The sequence below is a fragment of the Jaculus jaculus genome, chromosome 3 (genome assembly GCF_020740685.1).
Source record: "Jaculus jaculus isolate mJacJac1 chromosome 3, mJacJac1.mat.Y.cur, whole genome shotgun sequence".
Lineage (NCBI taxonomy): Eukaryota > Metazoa > Chordata > Mammalia > Rodentia > Dipodidae > Jaculus > Jaculus jaculus.
The window spans coordinates 35112959-35131490 of record NC_059104.1 but is presented as its reverse complement, the minus strand read 5'-3'; the positions used below and the strand labels follow the sequence as shown (position 1 = coordinate 35131490).

At 38.8% G+C, this 18532-nt stretch overlaps 1 protein-coding gene across 4 annotated transcripts in view; it reads right to left on the bottom strand.

Moving 5' to 3' along the window:
- Tbc1d4 (TBC1 domain family member 4) overlaps positions 1–18532 on the bottom strand; it is a 233068-nt gene that overhangs the window by 30469 nt on the left and 184067 nt on the right. For 2 of the 4 annotated variants that reach the window (XM_004651026.2, XM_004651024.2), the window contains exons 9-12: positions 12773–12847; positions 11236–11462; positions 9130–9285; positions 5409–5432 (exon numbers count right to left, since the gene is read on the bottom strand). In XM_004651026.2, the coding sequence (XP_004651083.2) occupies positions 5409–5432; positions 9130–9285; positions 11236–11462; positions 12773–12847 (482 nt within the window). The remainder of the gene's footprint in view (positions 1–5408; positions 5433–9129; positions 9286–11235; positions 11463–12772; positions 12848–18532) is intronic. The other 2 variants (XM_045145431.1, XM_004651027.2) reach the window with 1 other exon arrangement.

The window sequence follows — 18532 nt, the reverse complement described above, 5'->3', positions numbered from 1 at the left end:
CCAGGACCAAGGTAAATCCAGATGCGCAAGGTGACGCATGTGTCTGGAGTTCGTTTGCAGTGGCTAGAAGAACTGGTGTGCCCATTCTCTATCTGGCCCTTCTCTCTCTCTCTCATAAATAAATAAATAGAGTTTTGAAAAATGGATTGTGCTGCCAATAATATTTGTGCGCACTAGCAATGGTGGTACCACTAATAAAAAGCAAACCAAGTGTGGTGATGCACACCTTTAATCCCAGTACATGGGAGGCAGAGGTAGGAGGATCACTGTGAGTTCGAGGCTAGCCTGTGACTACATAGGGAATTCCTGGTCATCTTGAGTTAGAGGAGACCTTACCTCAAAAACTAAAAACCAAAATCCAAAAACTAAAATTAAAAAAAAAGGCAGGCATGGTGGAGCATGGCTTTAATCCCAGCACTTGGAAGTCAGAGGGAGGAGGATCGCCATGAGTTCAAGGCCACCCTGAGACTACACACACTACATAATCAATTCCAGGTCAGCCTGACTAGAGTGAGACCTTACCTCAAAAAGCCAAAAAATAAATAAATAAACAATTTTAAAGATTTAGAAAAGGCAAAATGCAAAGTGTACCTCCTTTTTACTCTAGTAAGTATTGTTCCTTTCCTATAGGACAACATTTAACTTATAATTTATGCTTTGAAGGTTAAATGAAATACTGATGTTAAAAAGACCCATTTTGATGCCTCTCTGGATAAATACTGCTTTGCTTTTTTACTTCTTTGGAAGAACTAATAAATAACTTAATAAATAATAAAGCAACTTAAAAGATTAAGAAATATACATAATTTAACGATCAAGTTCAAATGTCTTGTTGTGAATTACCCATACATTTTCACTGCTAATGACCTATCAAACTGAGTGGTATGGACATCAATTTCATGATTGCTTGTAAAACACAACTTTCGGGTGGATATGTTATAAAATAAACACAGAAAACACCCTAATATTAACCCACAAAAATATCCTTGAAAATTTCATCGCATCTAAAGTTTTAAATGCTCAAATATGAATAAAATTCCAGATGACAAATTTTCCTCTTTATCTGGAACTTAGCCAGTTATAGCTAAAATTCAGCAACCAAAATATAAGCTAAGAATATGCCAACAGGAAGAATTTATGTAACAGACCACTGACCCCTTCCTTATCTTGTGCTAAAAACCAACATTTTGCAAAAGCAGTTTGGTTGCTGAGACACAGGGAAAGCTGTCTGCCTATGTATTGAGAGGAGACAAGTCGTTGGAAGTTGGGCTCCAGATAAGGGCCCTACGCAGCAGTGCGCATGTGCAACTTACAGCCACTCACTGTTTGACTGACAAGGGGTCAGCAGTATGCATGGTCAACACGGTAATTTAAGGAACCAAAACTCTGGTCATTATGCACTGAAATTCCCATATCCTGACTGAAGGTGAGGGGTTAAAATGGAGTGTTAGGATATGGGGGAACTTTTATTTTTAATTGTTTTGTTTTTAACTAAAACGTTAGTTTTCACTTTGGCTTCTTTACAGCAGCATTAAGGCAAGTATAATGTCTAGTTTTTTCAGTTCAAAATAAAAGCAAAATCACATGTGGTGTTTACCATAATAATGCTGAGGATCACAGAAAGCACATGCCACGTGATCAGCATCATTCTAAATATTTTATCAGGTTTTTTTTTTCTAAATATTTTCCAGGTGTGTATCTTCAGAGCATCTCTTCTGGATAAATGCTATGACTGTTCCCATTTCTAATGAGAAACCTGACGCAGAAAGAGGGTAAGACACAGGCTCAAAGTTCCATGGACAAGGAGCGAAAGAGTCAGGGCTCAAACCCAAGCAGGTCATGATCCAGACAGTAGGCACTGGGCAAACTGTGGCAATGTTAACACTCTGCAGTTTTTTTTTCCTACAAAACCCTATAAGGACCATGAAAACAAAACCACAACATTTCCCAGGAGTCTCTGTTTCAGTGTGGAAAAATAAGTTTTAATGAGTACTGTCTTTGGGCTAAGTATTGTTCTTTCCAGTTTACGTTGATAATTTATTTCAGCAGAGAAGAAGTAGTTCCAACTTGCCACAAAATGCTTTATTTCTATAAATATCTCATTTCTATTTCTTTGTTTTGAATTGCATACAATTCAAAATGTATGTACTTATTTAAATAGAAGAGCATGAAAAATCTTATTGTAGAAGAATATACAAATATTGGTACAAATATTGAAGCATTTTAACATTTTTTTGTTTATTTTTATTTATTTGAGAGTGAGAGAGAGAGAGAGAGAATGGGCATGCCAGGGCCTCCAGCCACTGCAAACAAACTCCAGATGCATGCGCTGCTTTGTGCATCTGGATTACATGGGTCCTGGGGAATTGAGCCTCGAACCAGGGTCCTTAGGCTTCACAGGCAAGTGCTTAACCACTAAGCCATCTCTCCAGCCCGCATTTTAACATTTTTAAAAAATAAGCACATTATAGCCATCTCTTACTTTTCCATATAATGTAAGCCTTCCTTCTTTTGTGTTTTGTAATTTAAACACATCCTTTATAAAACTGCTTCCTAAGACATGTATTCAGGAAAGTTTTCTGTGCCAGTGTTTCCTCTATCAGAAATGCGTGAAACTAAAAAGGAATAACTAGAAAGGAAGTACAATTTGGAGATCTCACATGCACTTTTGGAAATGGTATATTTTATAAGTACTTCTGTGATCAGTTGCAAATTATCCAAGAACAATAATCCCTGAACAGAAGGGAGAACATTAGGGGGAGAAAACAGTCCATCACCATGTGTACTATCATCATGATGCCTGGGAAAGCTATCCCCAAGGCTCTGCACCAATAGAAAGCTACGGGAAACAAAAACTTTAGATAACTTTTTTGTAAGTCCTTGAGCAAACATTTACAGCCCTCATTGCATCAACTATTGAGTTAACATGGCATTTTTTTCTGTGAATATAGAATTCTTTTTCTAAGTTTTTTTTTGTTGATTTTTATTTATTTATTTAAGAGCAACAGACAGAGAGAGTAAAAGAGGCAGAGAGAGAGAGAGAGAGAGAGAGAGAGAGAGAGAGAGAGAGAGAGAGAATGGGTGCATCAGGGCCTCCAGCCATGCAAACGAACTCCAGATGCATGTGCCACCTTGTGCATCTGACTTTCATGGATACTGGGGAATCGAGCCTCAAAACGGGACCTTAGGCTTCACAGGCAAGCATTTAACCACTAAGCCATCTCTCCAGCCCTAGAATTCTTAATATATATTTTTCCCACTTTGGTAAGAATCAGTTCTTGTATTCAATGAAGATGTTTCAGTGACCACTTTCCTGCTCCAGTAATACAGATACCCTCTGCACAAAGGTAAACTCATATGCCATTTTGTAAATATTTTTACTGATTTATTTGCAAGCAGAGAGCGACAGAGGGAAGAAAAATAGACAGTGAGAGAAAATGGGCCCTCCAGGGCCTCTAGCTGCTACAAATGAACTTCAGATGCATATACCACTTTGTGTCTCTGGTTTTACAATGGGTACTACAAAAATGAGCCCAGGTCATTAGGCTTTGAAGGCAAGTGCCTTAACTGCTGAGCTGTCTCTCCAGCCCTCATTTGCCTTTTTTTTTTTTTTTTTTTTTTTTTTTTTGAGGTAGGGTTTCACTCTAGCCCAGGCTGACCTGGAATTCACTATGGAGTCTCAGGGTGGCCTGGAACTCAGTGTTCCTCCTACCTCTGCCTCCCGAGTCCTGGGATTAAAGGCGTGCACCCCCACGCCCGGCTTCATATGCCATTTTTAAAATGTGTTCTTAGCTGGTCATGGTGGTGCATGCCTTTGATGGGAAGAGGATAATGGTGAGTTCAAGACCACCTTCAGACTACATAGTGAATTCTAGGTCAGCCTGGGCTACAGGGAGACCCTACCATGGGGGGGGGGGGAAGCCTGCATGAGACAAGCTGATGAATCTTGACTTTAGTTCTACAGGATCCACAGCACAGTTTATTTCATAATTGCATCAGGAGCACTAATAGTTTATGGAAGTTCTTGTTTTCAACAGGTGATACATTGTCACCCTACAGAAAATCTTTACTCATTAAAAAGAGATTCCACTATTCTAGTGGAAATCAATATAGTGCCTGAACTGTGAACTCAAAGTAGTAGATTAGTCAGTGGAACAAAGCACAGGAAAAAGAGTCAGAGAAACAGAGTTTTACTCCCTTAACTCTACTCATTGAATGCAAATATTGAAAATGGGTTTGTACTCAGAATTTAAAATGTCTCTGGAAAGGTCATATGCTGAATCATACACCCTTACAATGTAAGGTAAAAAAAAAAATGATATATAGCAAAATATACAAACTCTGTGGGGCTCAATGTAGCCTCATGTAAGTTAAAAATAAAACAGTAGTCTAGACAACCTTCAAAGTAATAAATGCAATTCTATGCCTATGGTGGAACCTAAGAGGACATAAGACAAGATAAACATTGCTAATAGACTTTTAAAATGAAAGAAATACTTTTAAATACATCCAACTACCAAAAAATGTTTTTATTTTATGTTTTAATTTATAAATGTCAAAAAGTTATTGTTTTTCTTAGCAATGTGGCCAATATAATTCTGAGGATGTTTCTCTCCATAAACAGCTTAGTGTAGCATAAGCTTTAAGGCTATCCTTTCGCAACAACTACAAAGAACTCTGCATGCTAGATTTCAGCAGGAAGATGGGCAGATACGCTTCCCATGGGACTCACAAGCGAAGTGTGGAAAATGGAACCAGGCAGAGAGCAGATGATCTCAGTTATATTGTGCAGCAGGAGTCTGGGGAAAGCATGTGAACCTCAAGAAAGAGATGTCACCACCATGCCACCATGTGGTGTGGCTTCCACAATACGGAACTCCGTGTTTTCCAGAGTCCAGACCGAGGGGATGCCTACAAGGCTTTAGCAGTGGCTCAAGGTGATCAGTGTGACAGTAAATTTGATGAACACAAACAGAATAGCATTGGCCATCAGGTGAAAGAAAACCAGTTCCCAAGGTACTGGTAAGGGTATGTTCATTTCTGGATTTTCTTAGACTCTGGAAAAAACATGTCATGTGGACATGTGTACCTCCCAATTATCTAAATCATTTTATAACTTTTAAATTAAAGCCATGGTTTGATTGGGGGTCATAGCACAAGTTTTAAAGAAATCTCAAGATGGAATAGAGTAGAAACAGGACTTCTGTTTGCAATCAACATCTTATATGGCTGTACGTGGTCTCGGATTACACCACAGGACAGCAGCGTTTCCCTTTGCAGAGGCTCAGAGCGCACACATCCAAGGCATGCATTCAGGAGACAACCCAAACTGATGCTTAGACTAATGGTGGTGGTCACTGGCAACATCTGAAAATGGATTAAATGAAAATATTTAGGTCTCTAATCACCTTGATTCTGAAGCAGTGTCCTGTCTAGTTCAGTAGGAAGATAAGAACGGCATTAGAACATAGATAAATGTCCTCAACAGGACTCAGAACAAGAAGGCAATTCTATAAATCCATATACCACAGACAGCAGTGAACTCTAATCAATAATTCTACTATGTTTATCAATAAGTATAAGAGAATGAAATGACCCAAACTATACCACAAGCACTTCAGCAGCAACACATTGTTTTTCTCATTGAAATTTTCATAAGTGAATAGAAGTAACAAGTGATTTTTTTAAACAATCATTTACTTTGAACAGTGAACTCCAATACAAATAAGTTTTTTAAAATATAAGCTTAAAACTTGAGAAGCAGTTATAAGGAGTTAACAAACATGCTAGTTGGTGGAAAGGAAATATATTTGATAAATGGATGATGGAAAAAAATATATATCATCAGATGCAAAAACAATGAAATGATGTCACATTTTGAAAACTTAGTTTGAATTAAGGTAACAAACATACACGTATTCTCTTTCCTTTATCATTTGGCTGTTTTGAAACTGGACCTACTAGCCAACAAACTATGATATTAAAAACATCTTGGCTTCTTTTTACATTATAATAACAAGGTTATTAATGTAACTATTTCCACAGTTCTCCACAAGACCTAATGGGATTTTAATAATTCAGGACTGTGTTTCTGTAGAATGTGTGTGTCTATCCTGAATTCAGAATTTCAAATTAACATGTTTTTAAAGTAATAGTATTGTTCTGCTATCGCCTTTGCTGGCCTAGTCCTTATTTAACTTTGCATATTTAAAGTACACTTTAAGGCAATAGTAAAAATATTAGGTATCCAAGTGACAAGAAAATTATAACTGGTAGTACTAGGCCTTCCCTACACTTGTTATTCTGAATAGTTCCAAATAGCATGGTAATTGTGTGAACATGATATTCTCTCTGAAAAAAAAGTTATAATGAGATGAGTTCAGAAATGCTGGATTTAAAAACCATCATCTTGAATATTGTTGTTCTTGGGAAACACATCTTAAAGCATTAAGAGGAAAGGGCATTACACATGCAATCTAGTCACACACAGTTTAGAATAAAAAAATCTATACACACATAAACATGAGGAGAGCTACATAAACAGATAAATGGAGTGACATAAGCAATATAGCAAAATTAAAAAAAAATCCAATCTAGATAAAGGATTGATAGGAATGAATCTCACAAATTAATGTCAAAAAGCCCGACATAAAATAATGGATGTTATATCATTTCATTGATATGAAGTTCAAAAGTAGACAAAACTGAGCTATGCTGTAGGAGGTCAGCGGGGCAGTGCAGAAGTGGGTAGAGAGAGCGGCGGCTGGTGGATTTCCACTAACTGCCTGGACAGCGTTAACACTGCGCTGCTCACTCTGTGATGAGCTGTGGGCTTTCAACTGCTGTGAATTTAAATGAAAAGGCTTTTTTTCCTCCAAAGTGAACATTTGCCCTACTTATTATATGCTGTCAAACTAAAAATGAGGAGGGGGGAAAAAAAAACCTACTCTCTGAATTTTATAATTTCTCACATCCAAAAAAAAAAAAATCAAAAACAATTGATTTTTAAATAATCATGAAATTTGAGACCTTCCATACATGTTCACAAACTACAAATAACACAGCTACCAAGAAGTAAATGTTTTCAACCCAAAACTCAGGGGGCATTAGCCCTCTGGCTTTAATTCTCTTCCAATCAGCTTGAGGTATCGAAGGGAAAGGCAAGAATAAAACATATGACTAAGCAGGGATTACTGAAAACAAATTAATAACCTTATATTAAACAACATAAATATTCTTTAACACATGAAGACCCAACTTTTCTGCCCCACATCCCATTCACAGCCAGCCTTTAGGCTGTTAGTAGTTTTCCTAATTGTCACTTTTCAGGCACGGTTGTTTCCTGTTTCCAAAAGGAAGCCAGGATTCTCCGTATGTTCAACTGTAAATATGCTGGATTGAGTGTTCAGTTCTTCAGCCAAAAATGGAGTTGCATGCCTGTAATCCCAGCCCTCCAGAAATGGAGGCAGACAGTGAGTTCAAAGTCAACCTGAACTACATGAGACACTGTGTTAAAAAAAAAAAAATAAGTGACATATTCTTGTGCAGGCAAACTGATATTGCTATATGTTCACAGTTTTGGTTCTCCTAATTCATGGTATATAGTCCATATAATACTATTTTGTGTCTAACTTTCTTTACAACTTCTAGCACAAAGTTCTTCCTGAAAACACCCTTAAATTCTTTTCTCTTCTATTCTACTCACCAGAAATAAAGCCCCATGCTTGCACACATCTCTGGACTAACTCAGAGAAAAGTCAGATTCATAATAGGCTAATCCAATATGAATTCTCTTTGGAGTAAAAACAATTGGCACATACAGACAAAACACTCAGAAATCACTCAAAGATCACTTTATTGAGCTCAACTAGCTAATGAGAGTTAACTGGTTATATGCTAATTTTTTAAAGTTCCCATATTATAAAAAAAAAAAAAAGACAAAAGACTATTCAAGAGTTTAGTGGCCCACAGGCTACCTGACAGCATGTATTCCTCAGCTTGACTAAACCAATAAAAACTACCAACTACCTCACAACCAGACACAACCCACATGCCCATCAGCAGGCAGTAGGTGTGCTGTGGTGTTTTAAATGGAATGCTTCAAGCTAGACACAAAAACAGGAAATCACAGATTTCTAAACTGACCATGACCCATCGAGAAGGTAGCATCACTTTCCAGAGACTGCCAATATTCTACTTAGAATTTGCAGCATCCGTGTAATTCAATGTACAATTTGAAATTAAAAAAAAAAGAGGCATATCTCCAAAACTCACTATGTCTAATTTTGTGGTGCTAAAAAAACAAAGGCTGGAGATATGGCTTAGCAGTTAAGGTGCTTGCCTGCGAAGCCTAAGGACTTAGGTTCAATATCCCAGTACCCATGTAAGCCAGATACACAAGGTGGTGCACATGTCTGGAGTTTGTTTGCAGTGGCTGGAGGTCCTGGTGCACCCATATTCTCTATGTGCCTCTTTCTTTCTTTCTTTCTTTCTTTCTTTCTTTCTTTCTTTCTTTCTTTCTCTTTCTTTCTCTCTCTCTCTCTTTCTTTCTCTCTTTCTCTCTCAAAAAAATAGATAAAACATTAAAAAATGAGTATATGCATTTTCCTGAGATAAAAATGAAAATAAAAGAAAGAAGAGCTACATGATTCAGGAGGTGCCCCTATACACTCTGAGAGTAGCTATCAACCACAGGGAGACTCAGAAAATAAATTCATCAATGAGGAAAAAAATCAAAGAAATAACTAAGGAAACACTCTATTCACTTAAAAATAAAAATGTATCATACAATCCTTTTGGTAAGGGGCTCCCATGGAATATGCCAAGAGAGATTAAGAAAGAGAAACACACAAACTTTAGACTCCAGGATGGAGGAGAAGAATGCATACATGAGATCAAAACCTTGATTCAAAATGTTAGTCACATCATCAAAAAGCTTTGAAACTGCGAAAGTTTTTTCTTAATAAAGTTAACTGGAATTGAAATCCACATATTAGAAACAGGTTAAAACAAGCGCACAGAAGGATGCACAGGTGTCCACTCCGAAGTTAATCAGCCACGTTTTAGTAACAAACATATCAGCAAATCACTAGAGAAAAGGTTGCTTTGCAAATAGCACACTGGTCTCACCTGATGTCATTCTCATACTGTGGGGACAGTCTACCTGAATTCTGGTAAAAGCTTTTCAGGAAAGAGGGGGCAGTGAAGGAAGGGGCAGACAAGGACGTGTGAAGACTTGCAGGGCTGGAGGAAGAATTACTCTCCTTGTACCTGCGTCGAAGGATGCTGAGTACAGAAAACACAGCAAATTGGTCTTAATTTATATTTCAGCAATATCTTCAATCACTATGAAAAAGCATATAAACAGGTTCTTGCTATTAATTTGCCCTTTCTTTTAAAGGCTCAGAGCCAGATCTTACACAGAATTTTAAAAAGGTGGGGGGGGGGCATGCAATAGATGACTAAACTGGGGTTCCCCTCTTTCACAAGATGGATCCCTAATCTATGCAGTATCTCTACCTGTATCTGTATCGATCTCCAAAATATTCTTAATAACTTGGGGAAAGAACTGTTGGATTTTACATGTAAAAGACACTTAAAGGGGAAACACAAATAAGTATAGGAAAACAAATTCCAGAAGGAACACTGATTATAAAAAAGTATAAACCCCTCTACATGTTTAATAACATATTTGGATTGATGAAAGTTATCGCACACGATACCTTTTGCTTAACAAACATAACTGCGTTCTCTCCCGGGGGACCTGTGCCACTGTGGTTTAATACAAACCCCCAACTCTCCCACAAAGCTCTTTAAAAAAAAAAACTTTTTTGTGTAGAAAGTTTTTCATGATGACATAAACAGCATGTTTTTATACTTATGGTGATTGAAATCACTTGAGCTTATATTGTATAAATGTGAGAAACTCAGGGAAGAATTGAGAGAGACGTCATTTATAAAGTAACTGGTGTTTTTAATTCTTGAAAATAATTTGTCCTGGGTAAAAAAAAAAAAAGAGAGATTTATTGTCCTGAGTAAAAATAAGTGAAGTAATTGTTTAAAAAAAAATCTTAGTGTGCATATGAACACTTAAATCTTCATATACTCACAAAATATAAAGATAATTAATTATGGTGATTTTCCTTATTTTGTATCCTAAGTATCTTGATTTGTAAAATTCAAATCATTCAGAAAACCACAATGAAAATAAAACTATATCCTTAAAATTATGCAAGTGACTTTTATAAGACCTGATATTAAAATTACCCTTTTTAGTAAACTTTTAATTTGGAGTTGTTTTGATTTATTTCTCTGGCCATTATGGAAAGCCAACCCCATTGCCTGCTTCAGACTCAGGTAAAGAAGAGAAACAAAATTTGTTCTGGGGTCTAAATTCTGATCTGTGCTACAGAGCAAGATATGTAAGAACTCTACCTTTCCGTGTTGCTCTTTCTATTTATTAACAGAGGTGAAGCAATTGCTAAAATATTTTTTAGATACCATGTCAGGTAATCTCTGATGGACCTTAGCTTTAATTATATAGTCTTCCTCATAGACATCACTGTATTTTAGATAAAACTTGTAGCAATTTCCAGACTTTGCTTTTTTTTTTGAGATTTTTAATCCATGAACATAGTGTTATTTGGTCTCGTTCTCCTACCATTGCTTGTTTTAAATCTCCTTTCCACTAAACTCCCTACACTTTCCAAGAAGTCCCTATTCTACTTTGATGTAGATAATTTTGGTGTGCCCTCCCCCATCTTCTATGCGAATTCACTATGTCATAAAATTCACCCCAATATCATCTCATGCATGAAGGTAACATAGATGTTTCTTCTAAGCCTGGTGTTTATCATAGGCTAACCGGAAGCCCAGCTGCTTCGCTGTTTCCCAACGTGCTGAGCTTGTTTCTCCCGAACCAGCCTTCAGAAGACGCTGTCCAGAATGTACTGTCACTAGACTTTCAAATCAAACAACTGTATATTTTGTTTCCTCTATTTTTCTGGAGGGGAAAAAAAAAGTTTCTATCCAAAATGCATTGACCCTTCCCTCTGGATGCATCCTAACCTTGCTCCACCTTCCCTTACTCACAGAGGAAAATTCATTCTATTTACATTTCTCCTCCTTCCTACCATGAAGACACAACCTGCTGTGACTGCACAGGGCCCAACCATGGTGGGGTGGCACCAGGCTGTGCCTTCCCGGGAGCGTGGCAGGAGGAGACCTGGGGCTTACCTGCACTGGTCGCCAGAGCTCTGTCTCAGCAGAGGGGAGCGCAGGCCATGGGCCCTGCCATCCTGCAGGTTCAGCTTCCTCCTTGTGCTGGAGGGCGGGTGGCTGAACGTGTGTGCCCTCCTCCGAAACTGCGGAGAGTCACAGTCCTCCTCGGGAAAAGCATGCCACGCGGAGGACAGCGGCGAGGCCGGCGGGGTCCCTGGAGGAGAGGCCCCTGGGGAGTAGTCCTGGAAAGCAACGCACAAGTGAGGTCTCTGCTCCCCAACCCGCTCTTCACCTCAGACCTGCCCAAACCCCGGGGTTCAGTGGTGACAGCGGTGGGGAGGAGGGACCCTCATCTTCCTCCTGAGTCAGGACAAAAATGCATTGTTTCCCCTTTGACTCCATCCATGGGGAAGGCTAATCGGCTTCACCACCACCCGCTGCTTCTGATAAGCAGCTGTCACACAACATCCGTGAAGACAGGGCAGAAAGTGAGAGGGTGATAAGAGAAGGTATTCTTGCCTGGCAGGCTGGGCTCAAATGCCACAGCTACTCGACTTTCTTCACTATTGCTAGAGAGATGAAAAGAGGCCATGACCAAAAAAAAAAAAAAAAAGGTGGAGCCTGTGTTCATATCTCTTAATTTCCGTGACATATCGGACACATGCTTCCGGTACTGTCAAAACAATATCACAATGCTTCAGTGCCTGTGTCTCATGGCAAAGCCTTCAGGAAAATATAATAACGCCTGTGATGTCCCTTCCTCCACTCTGGACGCCGCTACCCAACCCACAACATGTTCCCTGAGGTTAATGTCGTTTAGAAGACATGAAAAACAGGAAATGAATGAAAAGTGGGCTATGTTGGAATGTGTCTCCCCTTGCATCAAGAGACATCATAAATCTTTCAATCCCACCGGGTATGCTGACCTTCCTTACTTCCCGAACAGGCAGCACTGTAAAAATGTCTAGCTGGCTAAACATGGGCTACAGATAATAGACTCAGAGCTGGACTAAGTCCCCAGTTCCATCAACAGAAGTTTAATAATAATATTTTAAGATTTTTCTATTTCAATAAGAAAGGTTGCTCATGCCCCAGGTCCCATGGTGCACAAAACAGGAAACAGGAAACCAGCCCGACTGAGAGTTGTCTGTGAGATAAAGTGGCTAATATTGCAGGAGCAATGATAAAAATAAAAAAAAAAAAGAGGAAAAAAATAACATGAGAAATGAACAACAATAACACACAAGGAAAGTAATTGCATGGCTCAGTTTAAATGTCAGTTTGGATAAACAGTTGTTCAAATACTGTCCTCAGATTCTCTTCAAACAGGGAAATGCTTTAGAGATCACAGCTAGCCTATGGACAGGAGATGACTTAGCTGAATGAACAAACTGTTGAAACCCAGAATCTTCTTATTCAAAATAACACAGCTGGAAATATTTTTTTTTTGTTTAAAGCCACAAAAACCTCATAAAATAATTAGGCAAACATAATTACTATGGATTTTGTTAGGTCACAACTTGCACCAATCCAGGGAGCTCTGTCTAGATACCTTCTCTGAAGCAAGACTGTTAGAGCGTTCGAAGCCGTCCACACTTCCAAGCCGACCTCTCATTCTGTTAGCTCCCTAAGTGAAGAAAGTAACTATTATCATTAATACAGCTTGCAGTTTTGCTTCAGAACAGTAGAAGGTCATTTGAGGTTGTCACTCCACATGGGCATTAACTTAATCCTCTGGGGCTCACTCAAAATTTTCAGCTGTATTAATGCACATTACTGAAAGGTAATCAGAACCATTTCCAATTTTCATGTTACTCATCCGCAAGATGGAGGAGAACTCTAGTAACAACTGCACCTCATACAGAAAAATAAACGGAGAAAGAACATTAGAAGAAATCAAAAAAGTTACATACACCCTCCATGAAGTATATTTTCTAGTATATGCATACATCATAATCCACATTACAGCATTAAAATAAATAGGTTAAAGACAAACTACAATGCAATCCCAACACTTAGCCAGGACTTTAAGTTAGAAGTCAGAATGAGTTATACAATGAGCTCAAGGCCAGCCTAGGCAATTTAGCAAGACCTTGTCTTAATGTATATAGTCTGGGGTAGGTGGTAACTTGGTTATCATATGCAGGGATGTGGATTTCATCCTAGTACCCTTCCCCCCACAAAAGAAAACCTGCCTATTAAAATTTATTAATTTTACTTCCTATGTTCCCATAGCAATTCCATTAAAAACTACTCCAATGAATTATCTTACTTTAGAAAATTAGATATCAGTGTTTTGCAATATTAGTGAATTACTTCTTGATCATTTCACAAGGTGTTATGGCATGCATTTAAAAATGATCTTAAGAAAGGAAATAAGATGTTGTCTATTTCTCCCACTTTATGTAGGAGAAAACTAAAGCCAAATGATGCAGGAAAAGGCAGAATGGGAACCACGTCGTTTGGACACTTTTAAGGAGCAAACCAATTCTAAACACATGGGGAAGCTCTGAAAGGTGTAACTAAAGGTACAAGTCAGGTCTATGTGATGGCGACTCTGCAAGTACAAACTTGCACAATATTTACATAATGCTTCAAATTTTTCCATGTACATATACATATACATATATGTGTGTGTGTGTGTGTGTGTGTGTGTGTGTGTGTGTGTGTGTGTGTTTGGGGGATTAAATCTCAAATTAATTTTTTAAATTTTTAAAAATATTTTATTTATTTGAAAGATAGAGGGTGGGAAAGAGGGAGGGAGAGAGAGAGAGAGAGAGAGAGAGAGCGAATGGGCACACCAGGGCCTCCAGCCACTGCAAATGAACTCCAGATGCATGCACCACCTTGTGCATCAGGCTTATGTGGGTCCTGCGGAATCAAACCTCAGTCCTTTGGCTTTGCAGGTAAGCGCCTTAACCAGTAAGCCATCTCTCCAGCCTTTCACCTTAAATTTTAATCAAAGTACTATGTGTATAAAATTTCAAAAGCCAAATTATGTTAGTGAATCTTATAATGAAAAGTCATGAGCACCAATTCCCTCTCACACTGAATACCACCACACTCCCAAAAGCAAACCTTGCAAAGATTTATACTGTTTCTAATATTCAACTCATCCTACTATTTAGTTAAGGCATCATCTGTTGATTTACTATTCTGGAAGTTGAGACTTTATTATTCTTACATCATTAGACACACAAACACATCCTCTCTCTCACTCTCTCTCTCTCTCTCTCTCTCTCTCTCTCTCTCTCTCTCTCTCTCTCTCTCTCTCTCTGTCTGTCTCTGTCTTTCCTTCCCCTCTCAATATACCTACAAGTTTGAGATAATTCATATTTTTCCTTTATCACAACTTTGTAAATACTGTTTGTAGCTACAGTACATATTTACTTTGATTACACCTGGTAAGATATCATGTCTTGTATATTTGTTTCTCATGGAATTAATGACTATTTCAGCAATCATTAGTTCATTACAAAACTCTCCAGTAGTTCACATAATGCACCATATATAGTTTGTTCGTTATATGGGAAAAATTCCCTACAGAGACCACCTTTGTCTTGCTGCCCTGATCTGGACTTTACAGATCTTCCTGACATCTTCACCTAGAAATTTTCTTTTACTTCTACACTATTAGAATCTGTCTTCCTGATCCCCTGCCTTCCTCTTTTTCAGTTCAATTCCTTATTTTGGTAAAACATGTTCACCAGGTACTTTCTTTTAATTTACATATCTGTAAATGTCATCTTTTTCTACATTTACAGTTCATGACTAGTTTGCCTAGATATATGATTCTGTTTGGAAACTTTCCTTCATAATACCTTAGCAGTGCTTAAAAGTGTAATGACTTGTGATTCCACAGCTTCTGTTTATAACCTGCGATTTCTCTTTGAAACATAATCTCAGTTGACTCTTGGACATTCTGCAATTTCACAATATGCCTTGGCATGACTTTCACTCAGCCATACTAATGTACACTTACTGAGCCTATGAACTCTAGAGACATGTTTATTCGTTCTGAGATGTTGTTTAAAATTGTTTCTGTGAAAATTCCTTGCCTTTGTTTCCTCTTTCTGGAGCCCCTACCATTGGGCATTTGAGTTTCCAAAGCAATCTTGTAACTTTTTACCTTGTCCAATTTCCTGTTCTTTGTCTTTGTGTCCAATGTTCTGGAAGATTCTTTTCATTCCTAGTTTCCTAGCCTTCTAAGTGACACCTTCTCTTTTGTGTCTGCTATTGGGAGTTTTAAGAGGTTTTCTTCCTGTTCTTAGTTATGACTGTCCTATTTTATTTTACAAATAGTATTCATGCTTACACATTAAGTTCTATTAATTGTAGTTTTATATCCCCATGGGCTTCCTGCATAACAGCAAGGGCATCAATCACACACTCACAGCTGTGCCTCATGAGCCATGTGCTTTGTGAAACACTTCACACTGTGCTTGCTCACCCAATTTTCACAGGCCTGTGAGGCAACACAGCTACTTAGCTCCACTTCCCAGACAAGGAGACTGAGACTGTGAGAGACCATGCTGGCCCAGTCAACGACACAGCCAGGTCAAGGACAGCACAGCCCTGTGACCACAGAACACACATTAAAAGTGGAGTGCTTATGCCCCCCTCAGCATTGCCTTCCCATATTGAGTTTTCTGGAAAATAGACTCACAAATAAAACTAACTGGTCTATTTTTGGTTAAGTGGAATTTCTCTGATGTTCTAGAACCTCAGCAAGGTTCTTAAGTTTTTCAGCCTATGCTGTAACTAACATGCCCCTCATAATAAACTATATTTGTGGCTAATAAATTATGACATTAGTGTGGGTGTGGCCCAGAGGAATAGGAAAGATGAAGTTGCTTTCTGACATTTTTAGCTGTTATCCTCAACGGCAACGTGGGGGGTGTTTCTACAAATCACAGTACAAAAAAGTTGTCAGGGTGTACCAAACCATTTCCATCACTAGAAAATTTGTTTTTTTTTTTGTTGTTTTGTTTTTTTTTTTGGTTTTTTTTTTTTTTTTTTTTGGTTTTTCAAGGTAGGGTCTCACTCTGGTCCAGGCTGACCTGGAATTAACTCTGTCATCTCAGGGTGACCTTGAACTCATGGCAATCCTCCTACCTCTGCCTCCCGAGTGCTGGGATTAAAGGCGTGCGCCACCACGCCCGGCTCAAAAATGTATTTCTATTTAAATTAAATTTAAATTAATTTAACTGTATTTTGCTCATTGTCAGTATTTATCCATATTTCTGTTTGTTTTGCATAAAAGAAAACAAACTTACTTTAAGAGTAAACTTACTTTTACATTAGTTATACTCTACCACCCATCAGTAATACACTCACTTCCACAAGTACATAATGGCTGTTACCCTCAAGAAAGGCTATACTCAAAATATGCTACATTATATAGTAGTAGTAAGCATTTTGGAAAACTGATTGAAGGAATAGCATCAAACAACCAAAATACAAATTTCTGTCTTTACCCCACTTCCTCAGTTTTATTACATTGTGACTTGGTATTTCATCACTTATTTATTCCATGTAATTTATTTTTACATTTTTTCCTTCGCCCACTTTTTCATGTTTATGAGCTGAACTTCTAAGCATCTGAAAAATGGATCCCAGGTCATAACAACGATAGTTAGCTTAGGCAAACATCTTGATATATGAAAGTGGGGTGGGGGAAGATTATAAGCTAAACTCTGACTGAGACATAGGACTCGGAGTGAGGAAACTGACATCGCCCTACACAAACCCTTTTTGCTCGGTGGCATTTCATGCAAGGGTAGCTGCCAACCATCCTCATAAGCCCCACTACATTATACACAAGCAAGTGAAACCTTGGACGATCACAGCATTCATGGCATCTGGCATCATTTTGGGTCACAAAAGCTACAGTATCCACCCAGACCAAAATAGATGGGCCATGTCCTTGCTGGGAGTCATCACAGCAATTCAAGGCATGCAGCAGAAGGGACACTTCAAAGTCAGCCCTGCACTTGCCGAGTAGAGTGCCAAGGCATTAAAACAGAGGTCATGAGCAACACTCTGCCCTCTGGCTCCCTTATAAATACAAAGAGCTCCAGCTGATCACAGAATACAGCACCCGAGATGGCTAAGAGAATGGGACATAAATCAGTGTACATTTTGCTAACGGGGAAGCTATGCCTTAGAAAGATAAGTAAGTTCATAAATGTAAGATCTGCTGGGCTAGTCTTGCCTTCAGATCCCCGAGCACCCTGCTTTCTAACACACTTGTTACTAATCACTGTTCAGTTCTGGCCTTTGACGCTGGTGGAGACTGGATCCGTGTTCTGAGAGTCTGTCTTGAGGGAGCAGGCTTGTCTAGGAACAGCAGCTCCCCAACCTGAGCCTGAGTCACTTTGGAGGGTTTGTTAAATCCCTCCTTACCGGACCTGACTGCAGAATTTCTGACAAGGCAGGGCTGACACGAGGGGCCAGAATTCTGGATGCCTAACGAGTCCCCCTGTGAGAGTAATGCCACTCGTGTGTGATCACACTCAGACAGCAAGCGGCCCTCGGGAACAATCAGAAATAGTGGGTTAAGGTGCAAAGCTCAGATTGTTCCTTGCGGTCACTCACAGAGCTCCTGAGCCAGGGGCACTTCAGTCCACAAACAATATGTCTTGATACAATAAATGTTGGGTGAAGCCCAGGGATCCGGATTTTCAGAAAGCTCCATAAATGATGTTGGCATATGCCCATGAACAAAAAGACTAGATAAAGAGACTGTATTCATTAGCAACTGATTTCTTTTTAAATATTTTTGTTTAATTTTTTTGTTTATTATTTATTTATTTGAGAGTGACAGACAGAGAAGAGGGAGGGGGAGAGAGAGAGAGAGAGAGAGAGAAAGAGAGAGAGAGAGAGAGAGAAGGAGGGAGAGAGGGAGAGAATGGGCGCGCCAGGGCTTCCAGCCACTGCAAACGAACTCCAGATGCATGCACCCCCTTCTGCATCTGGCTAACGTGGGTCCTGGGGAATCAAGCCTCGAACCAGGGTCCTTAGGCTTCTCAGGCAAGTGTTTAACCACTAAGCCATCTCTCCAGCCCAGCAACTGATTTCTATGAGACACATTCTTTTTACAAATAAATGTAGACATTCCCATTAGAATAATTATTTAAAAAACATACAAGTGTTGGCAATGATATGGAGAAAATGGAAGCTTTGTTGGTAGGAATTTTTAAAAATGATGCATCAACTATGAAAAGCAATAGAGTATTTCCCCTTCCTCTCCCTCCCTCCCTCCAATAAAAATATATCTGCCAATGGTTCAACACACTACTTCTGGGTTTGC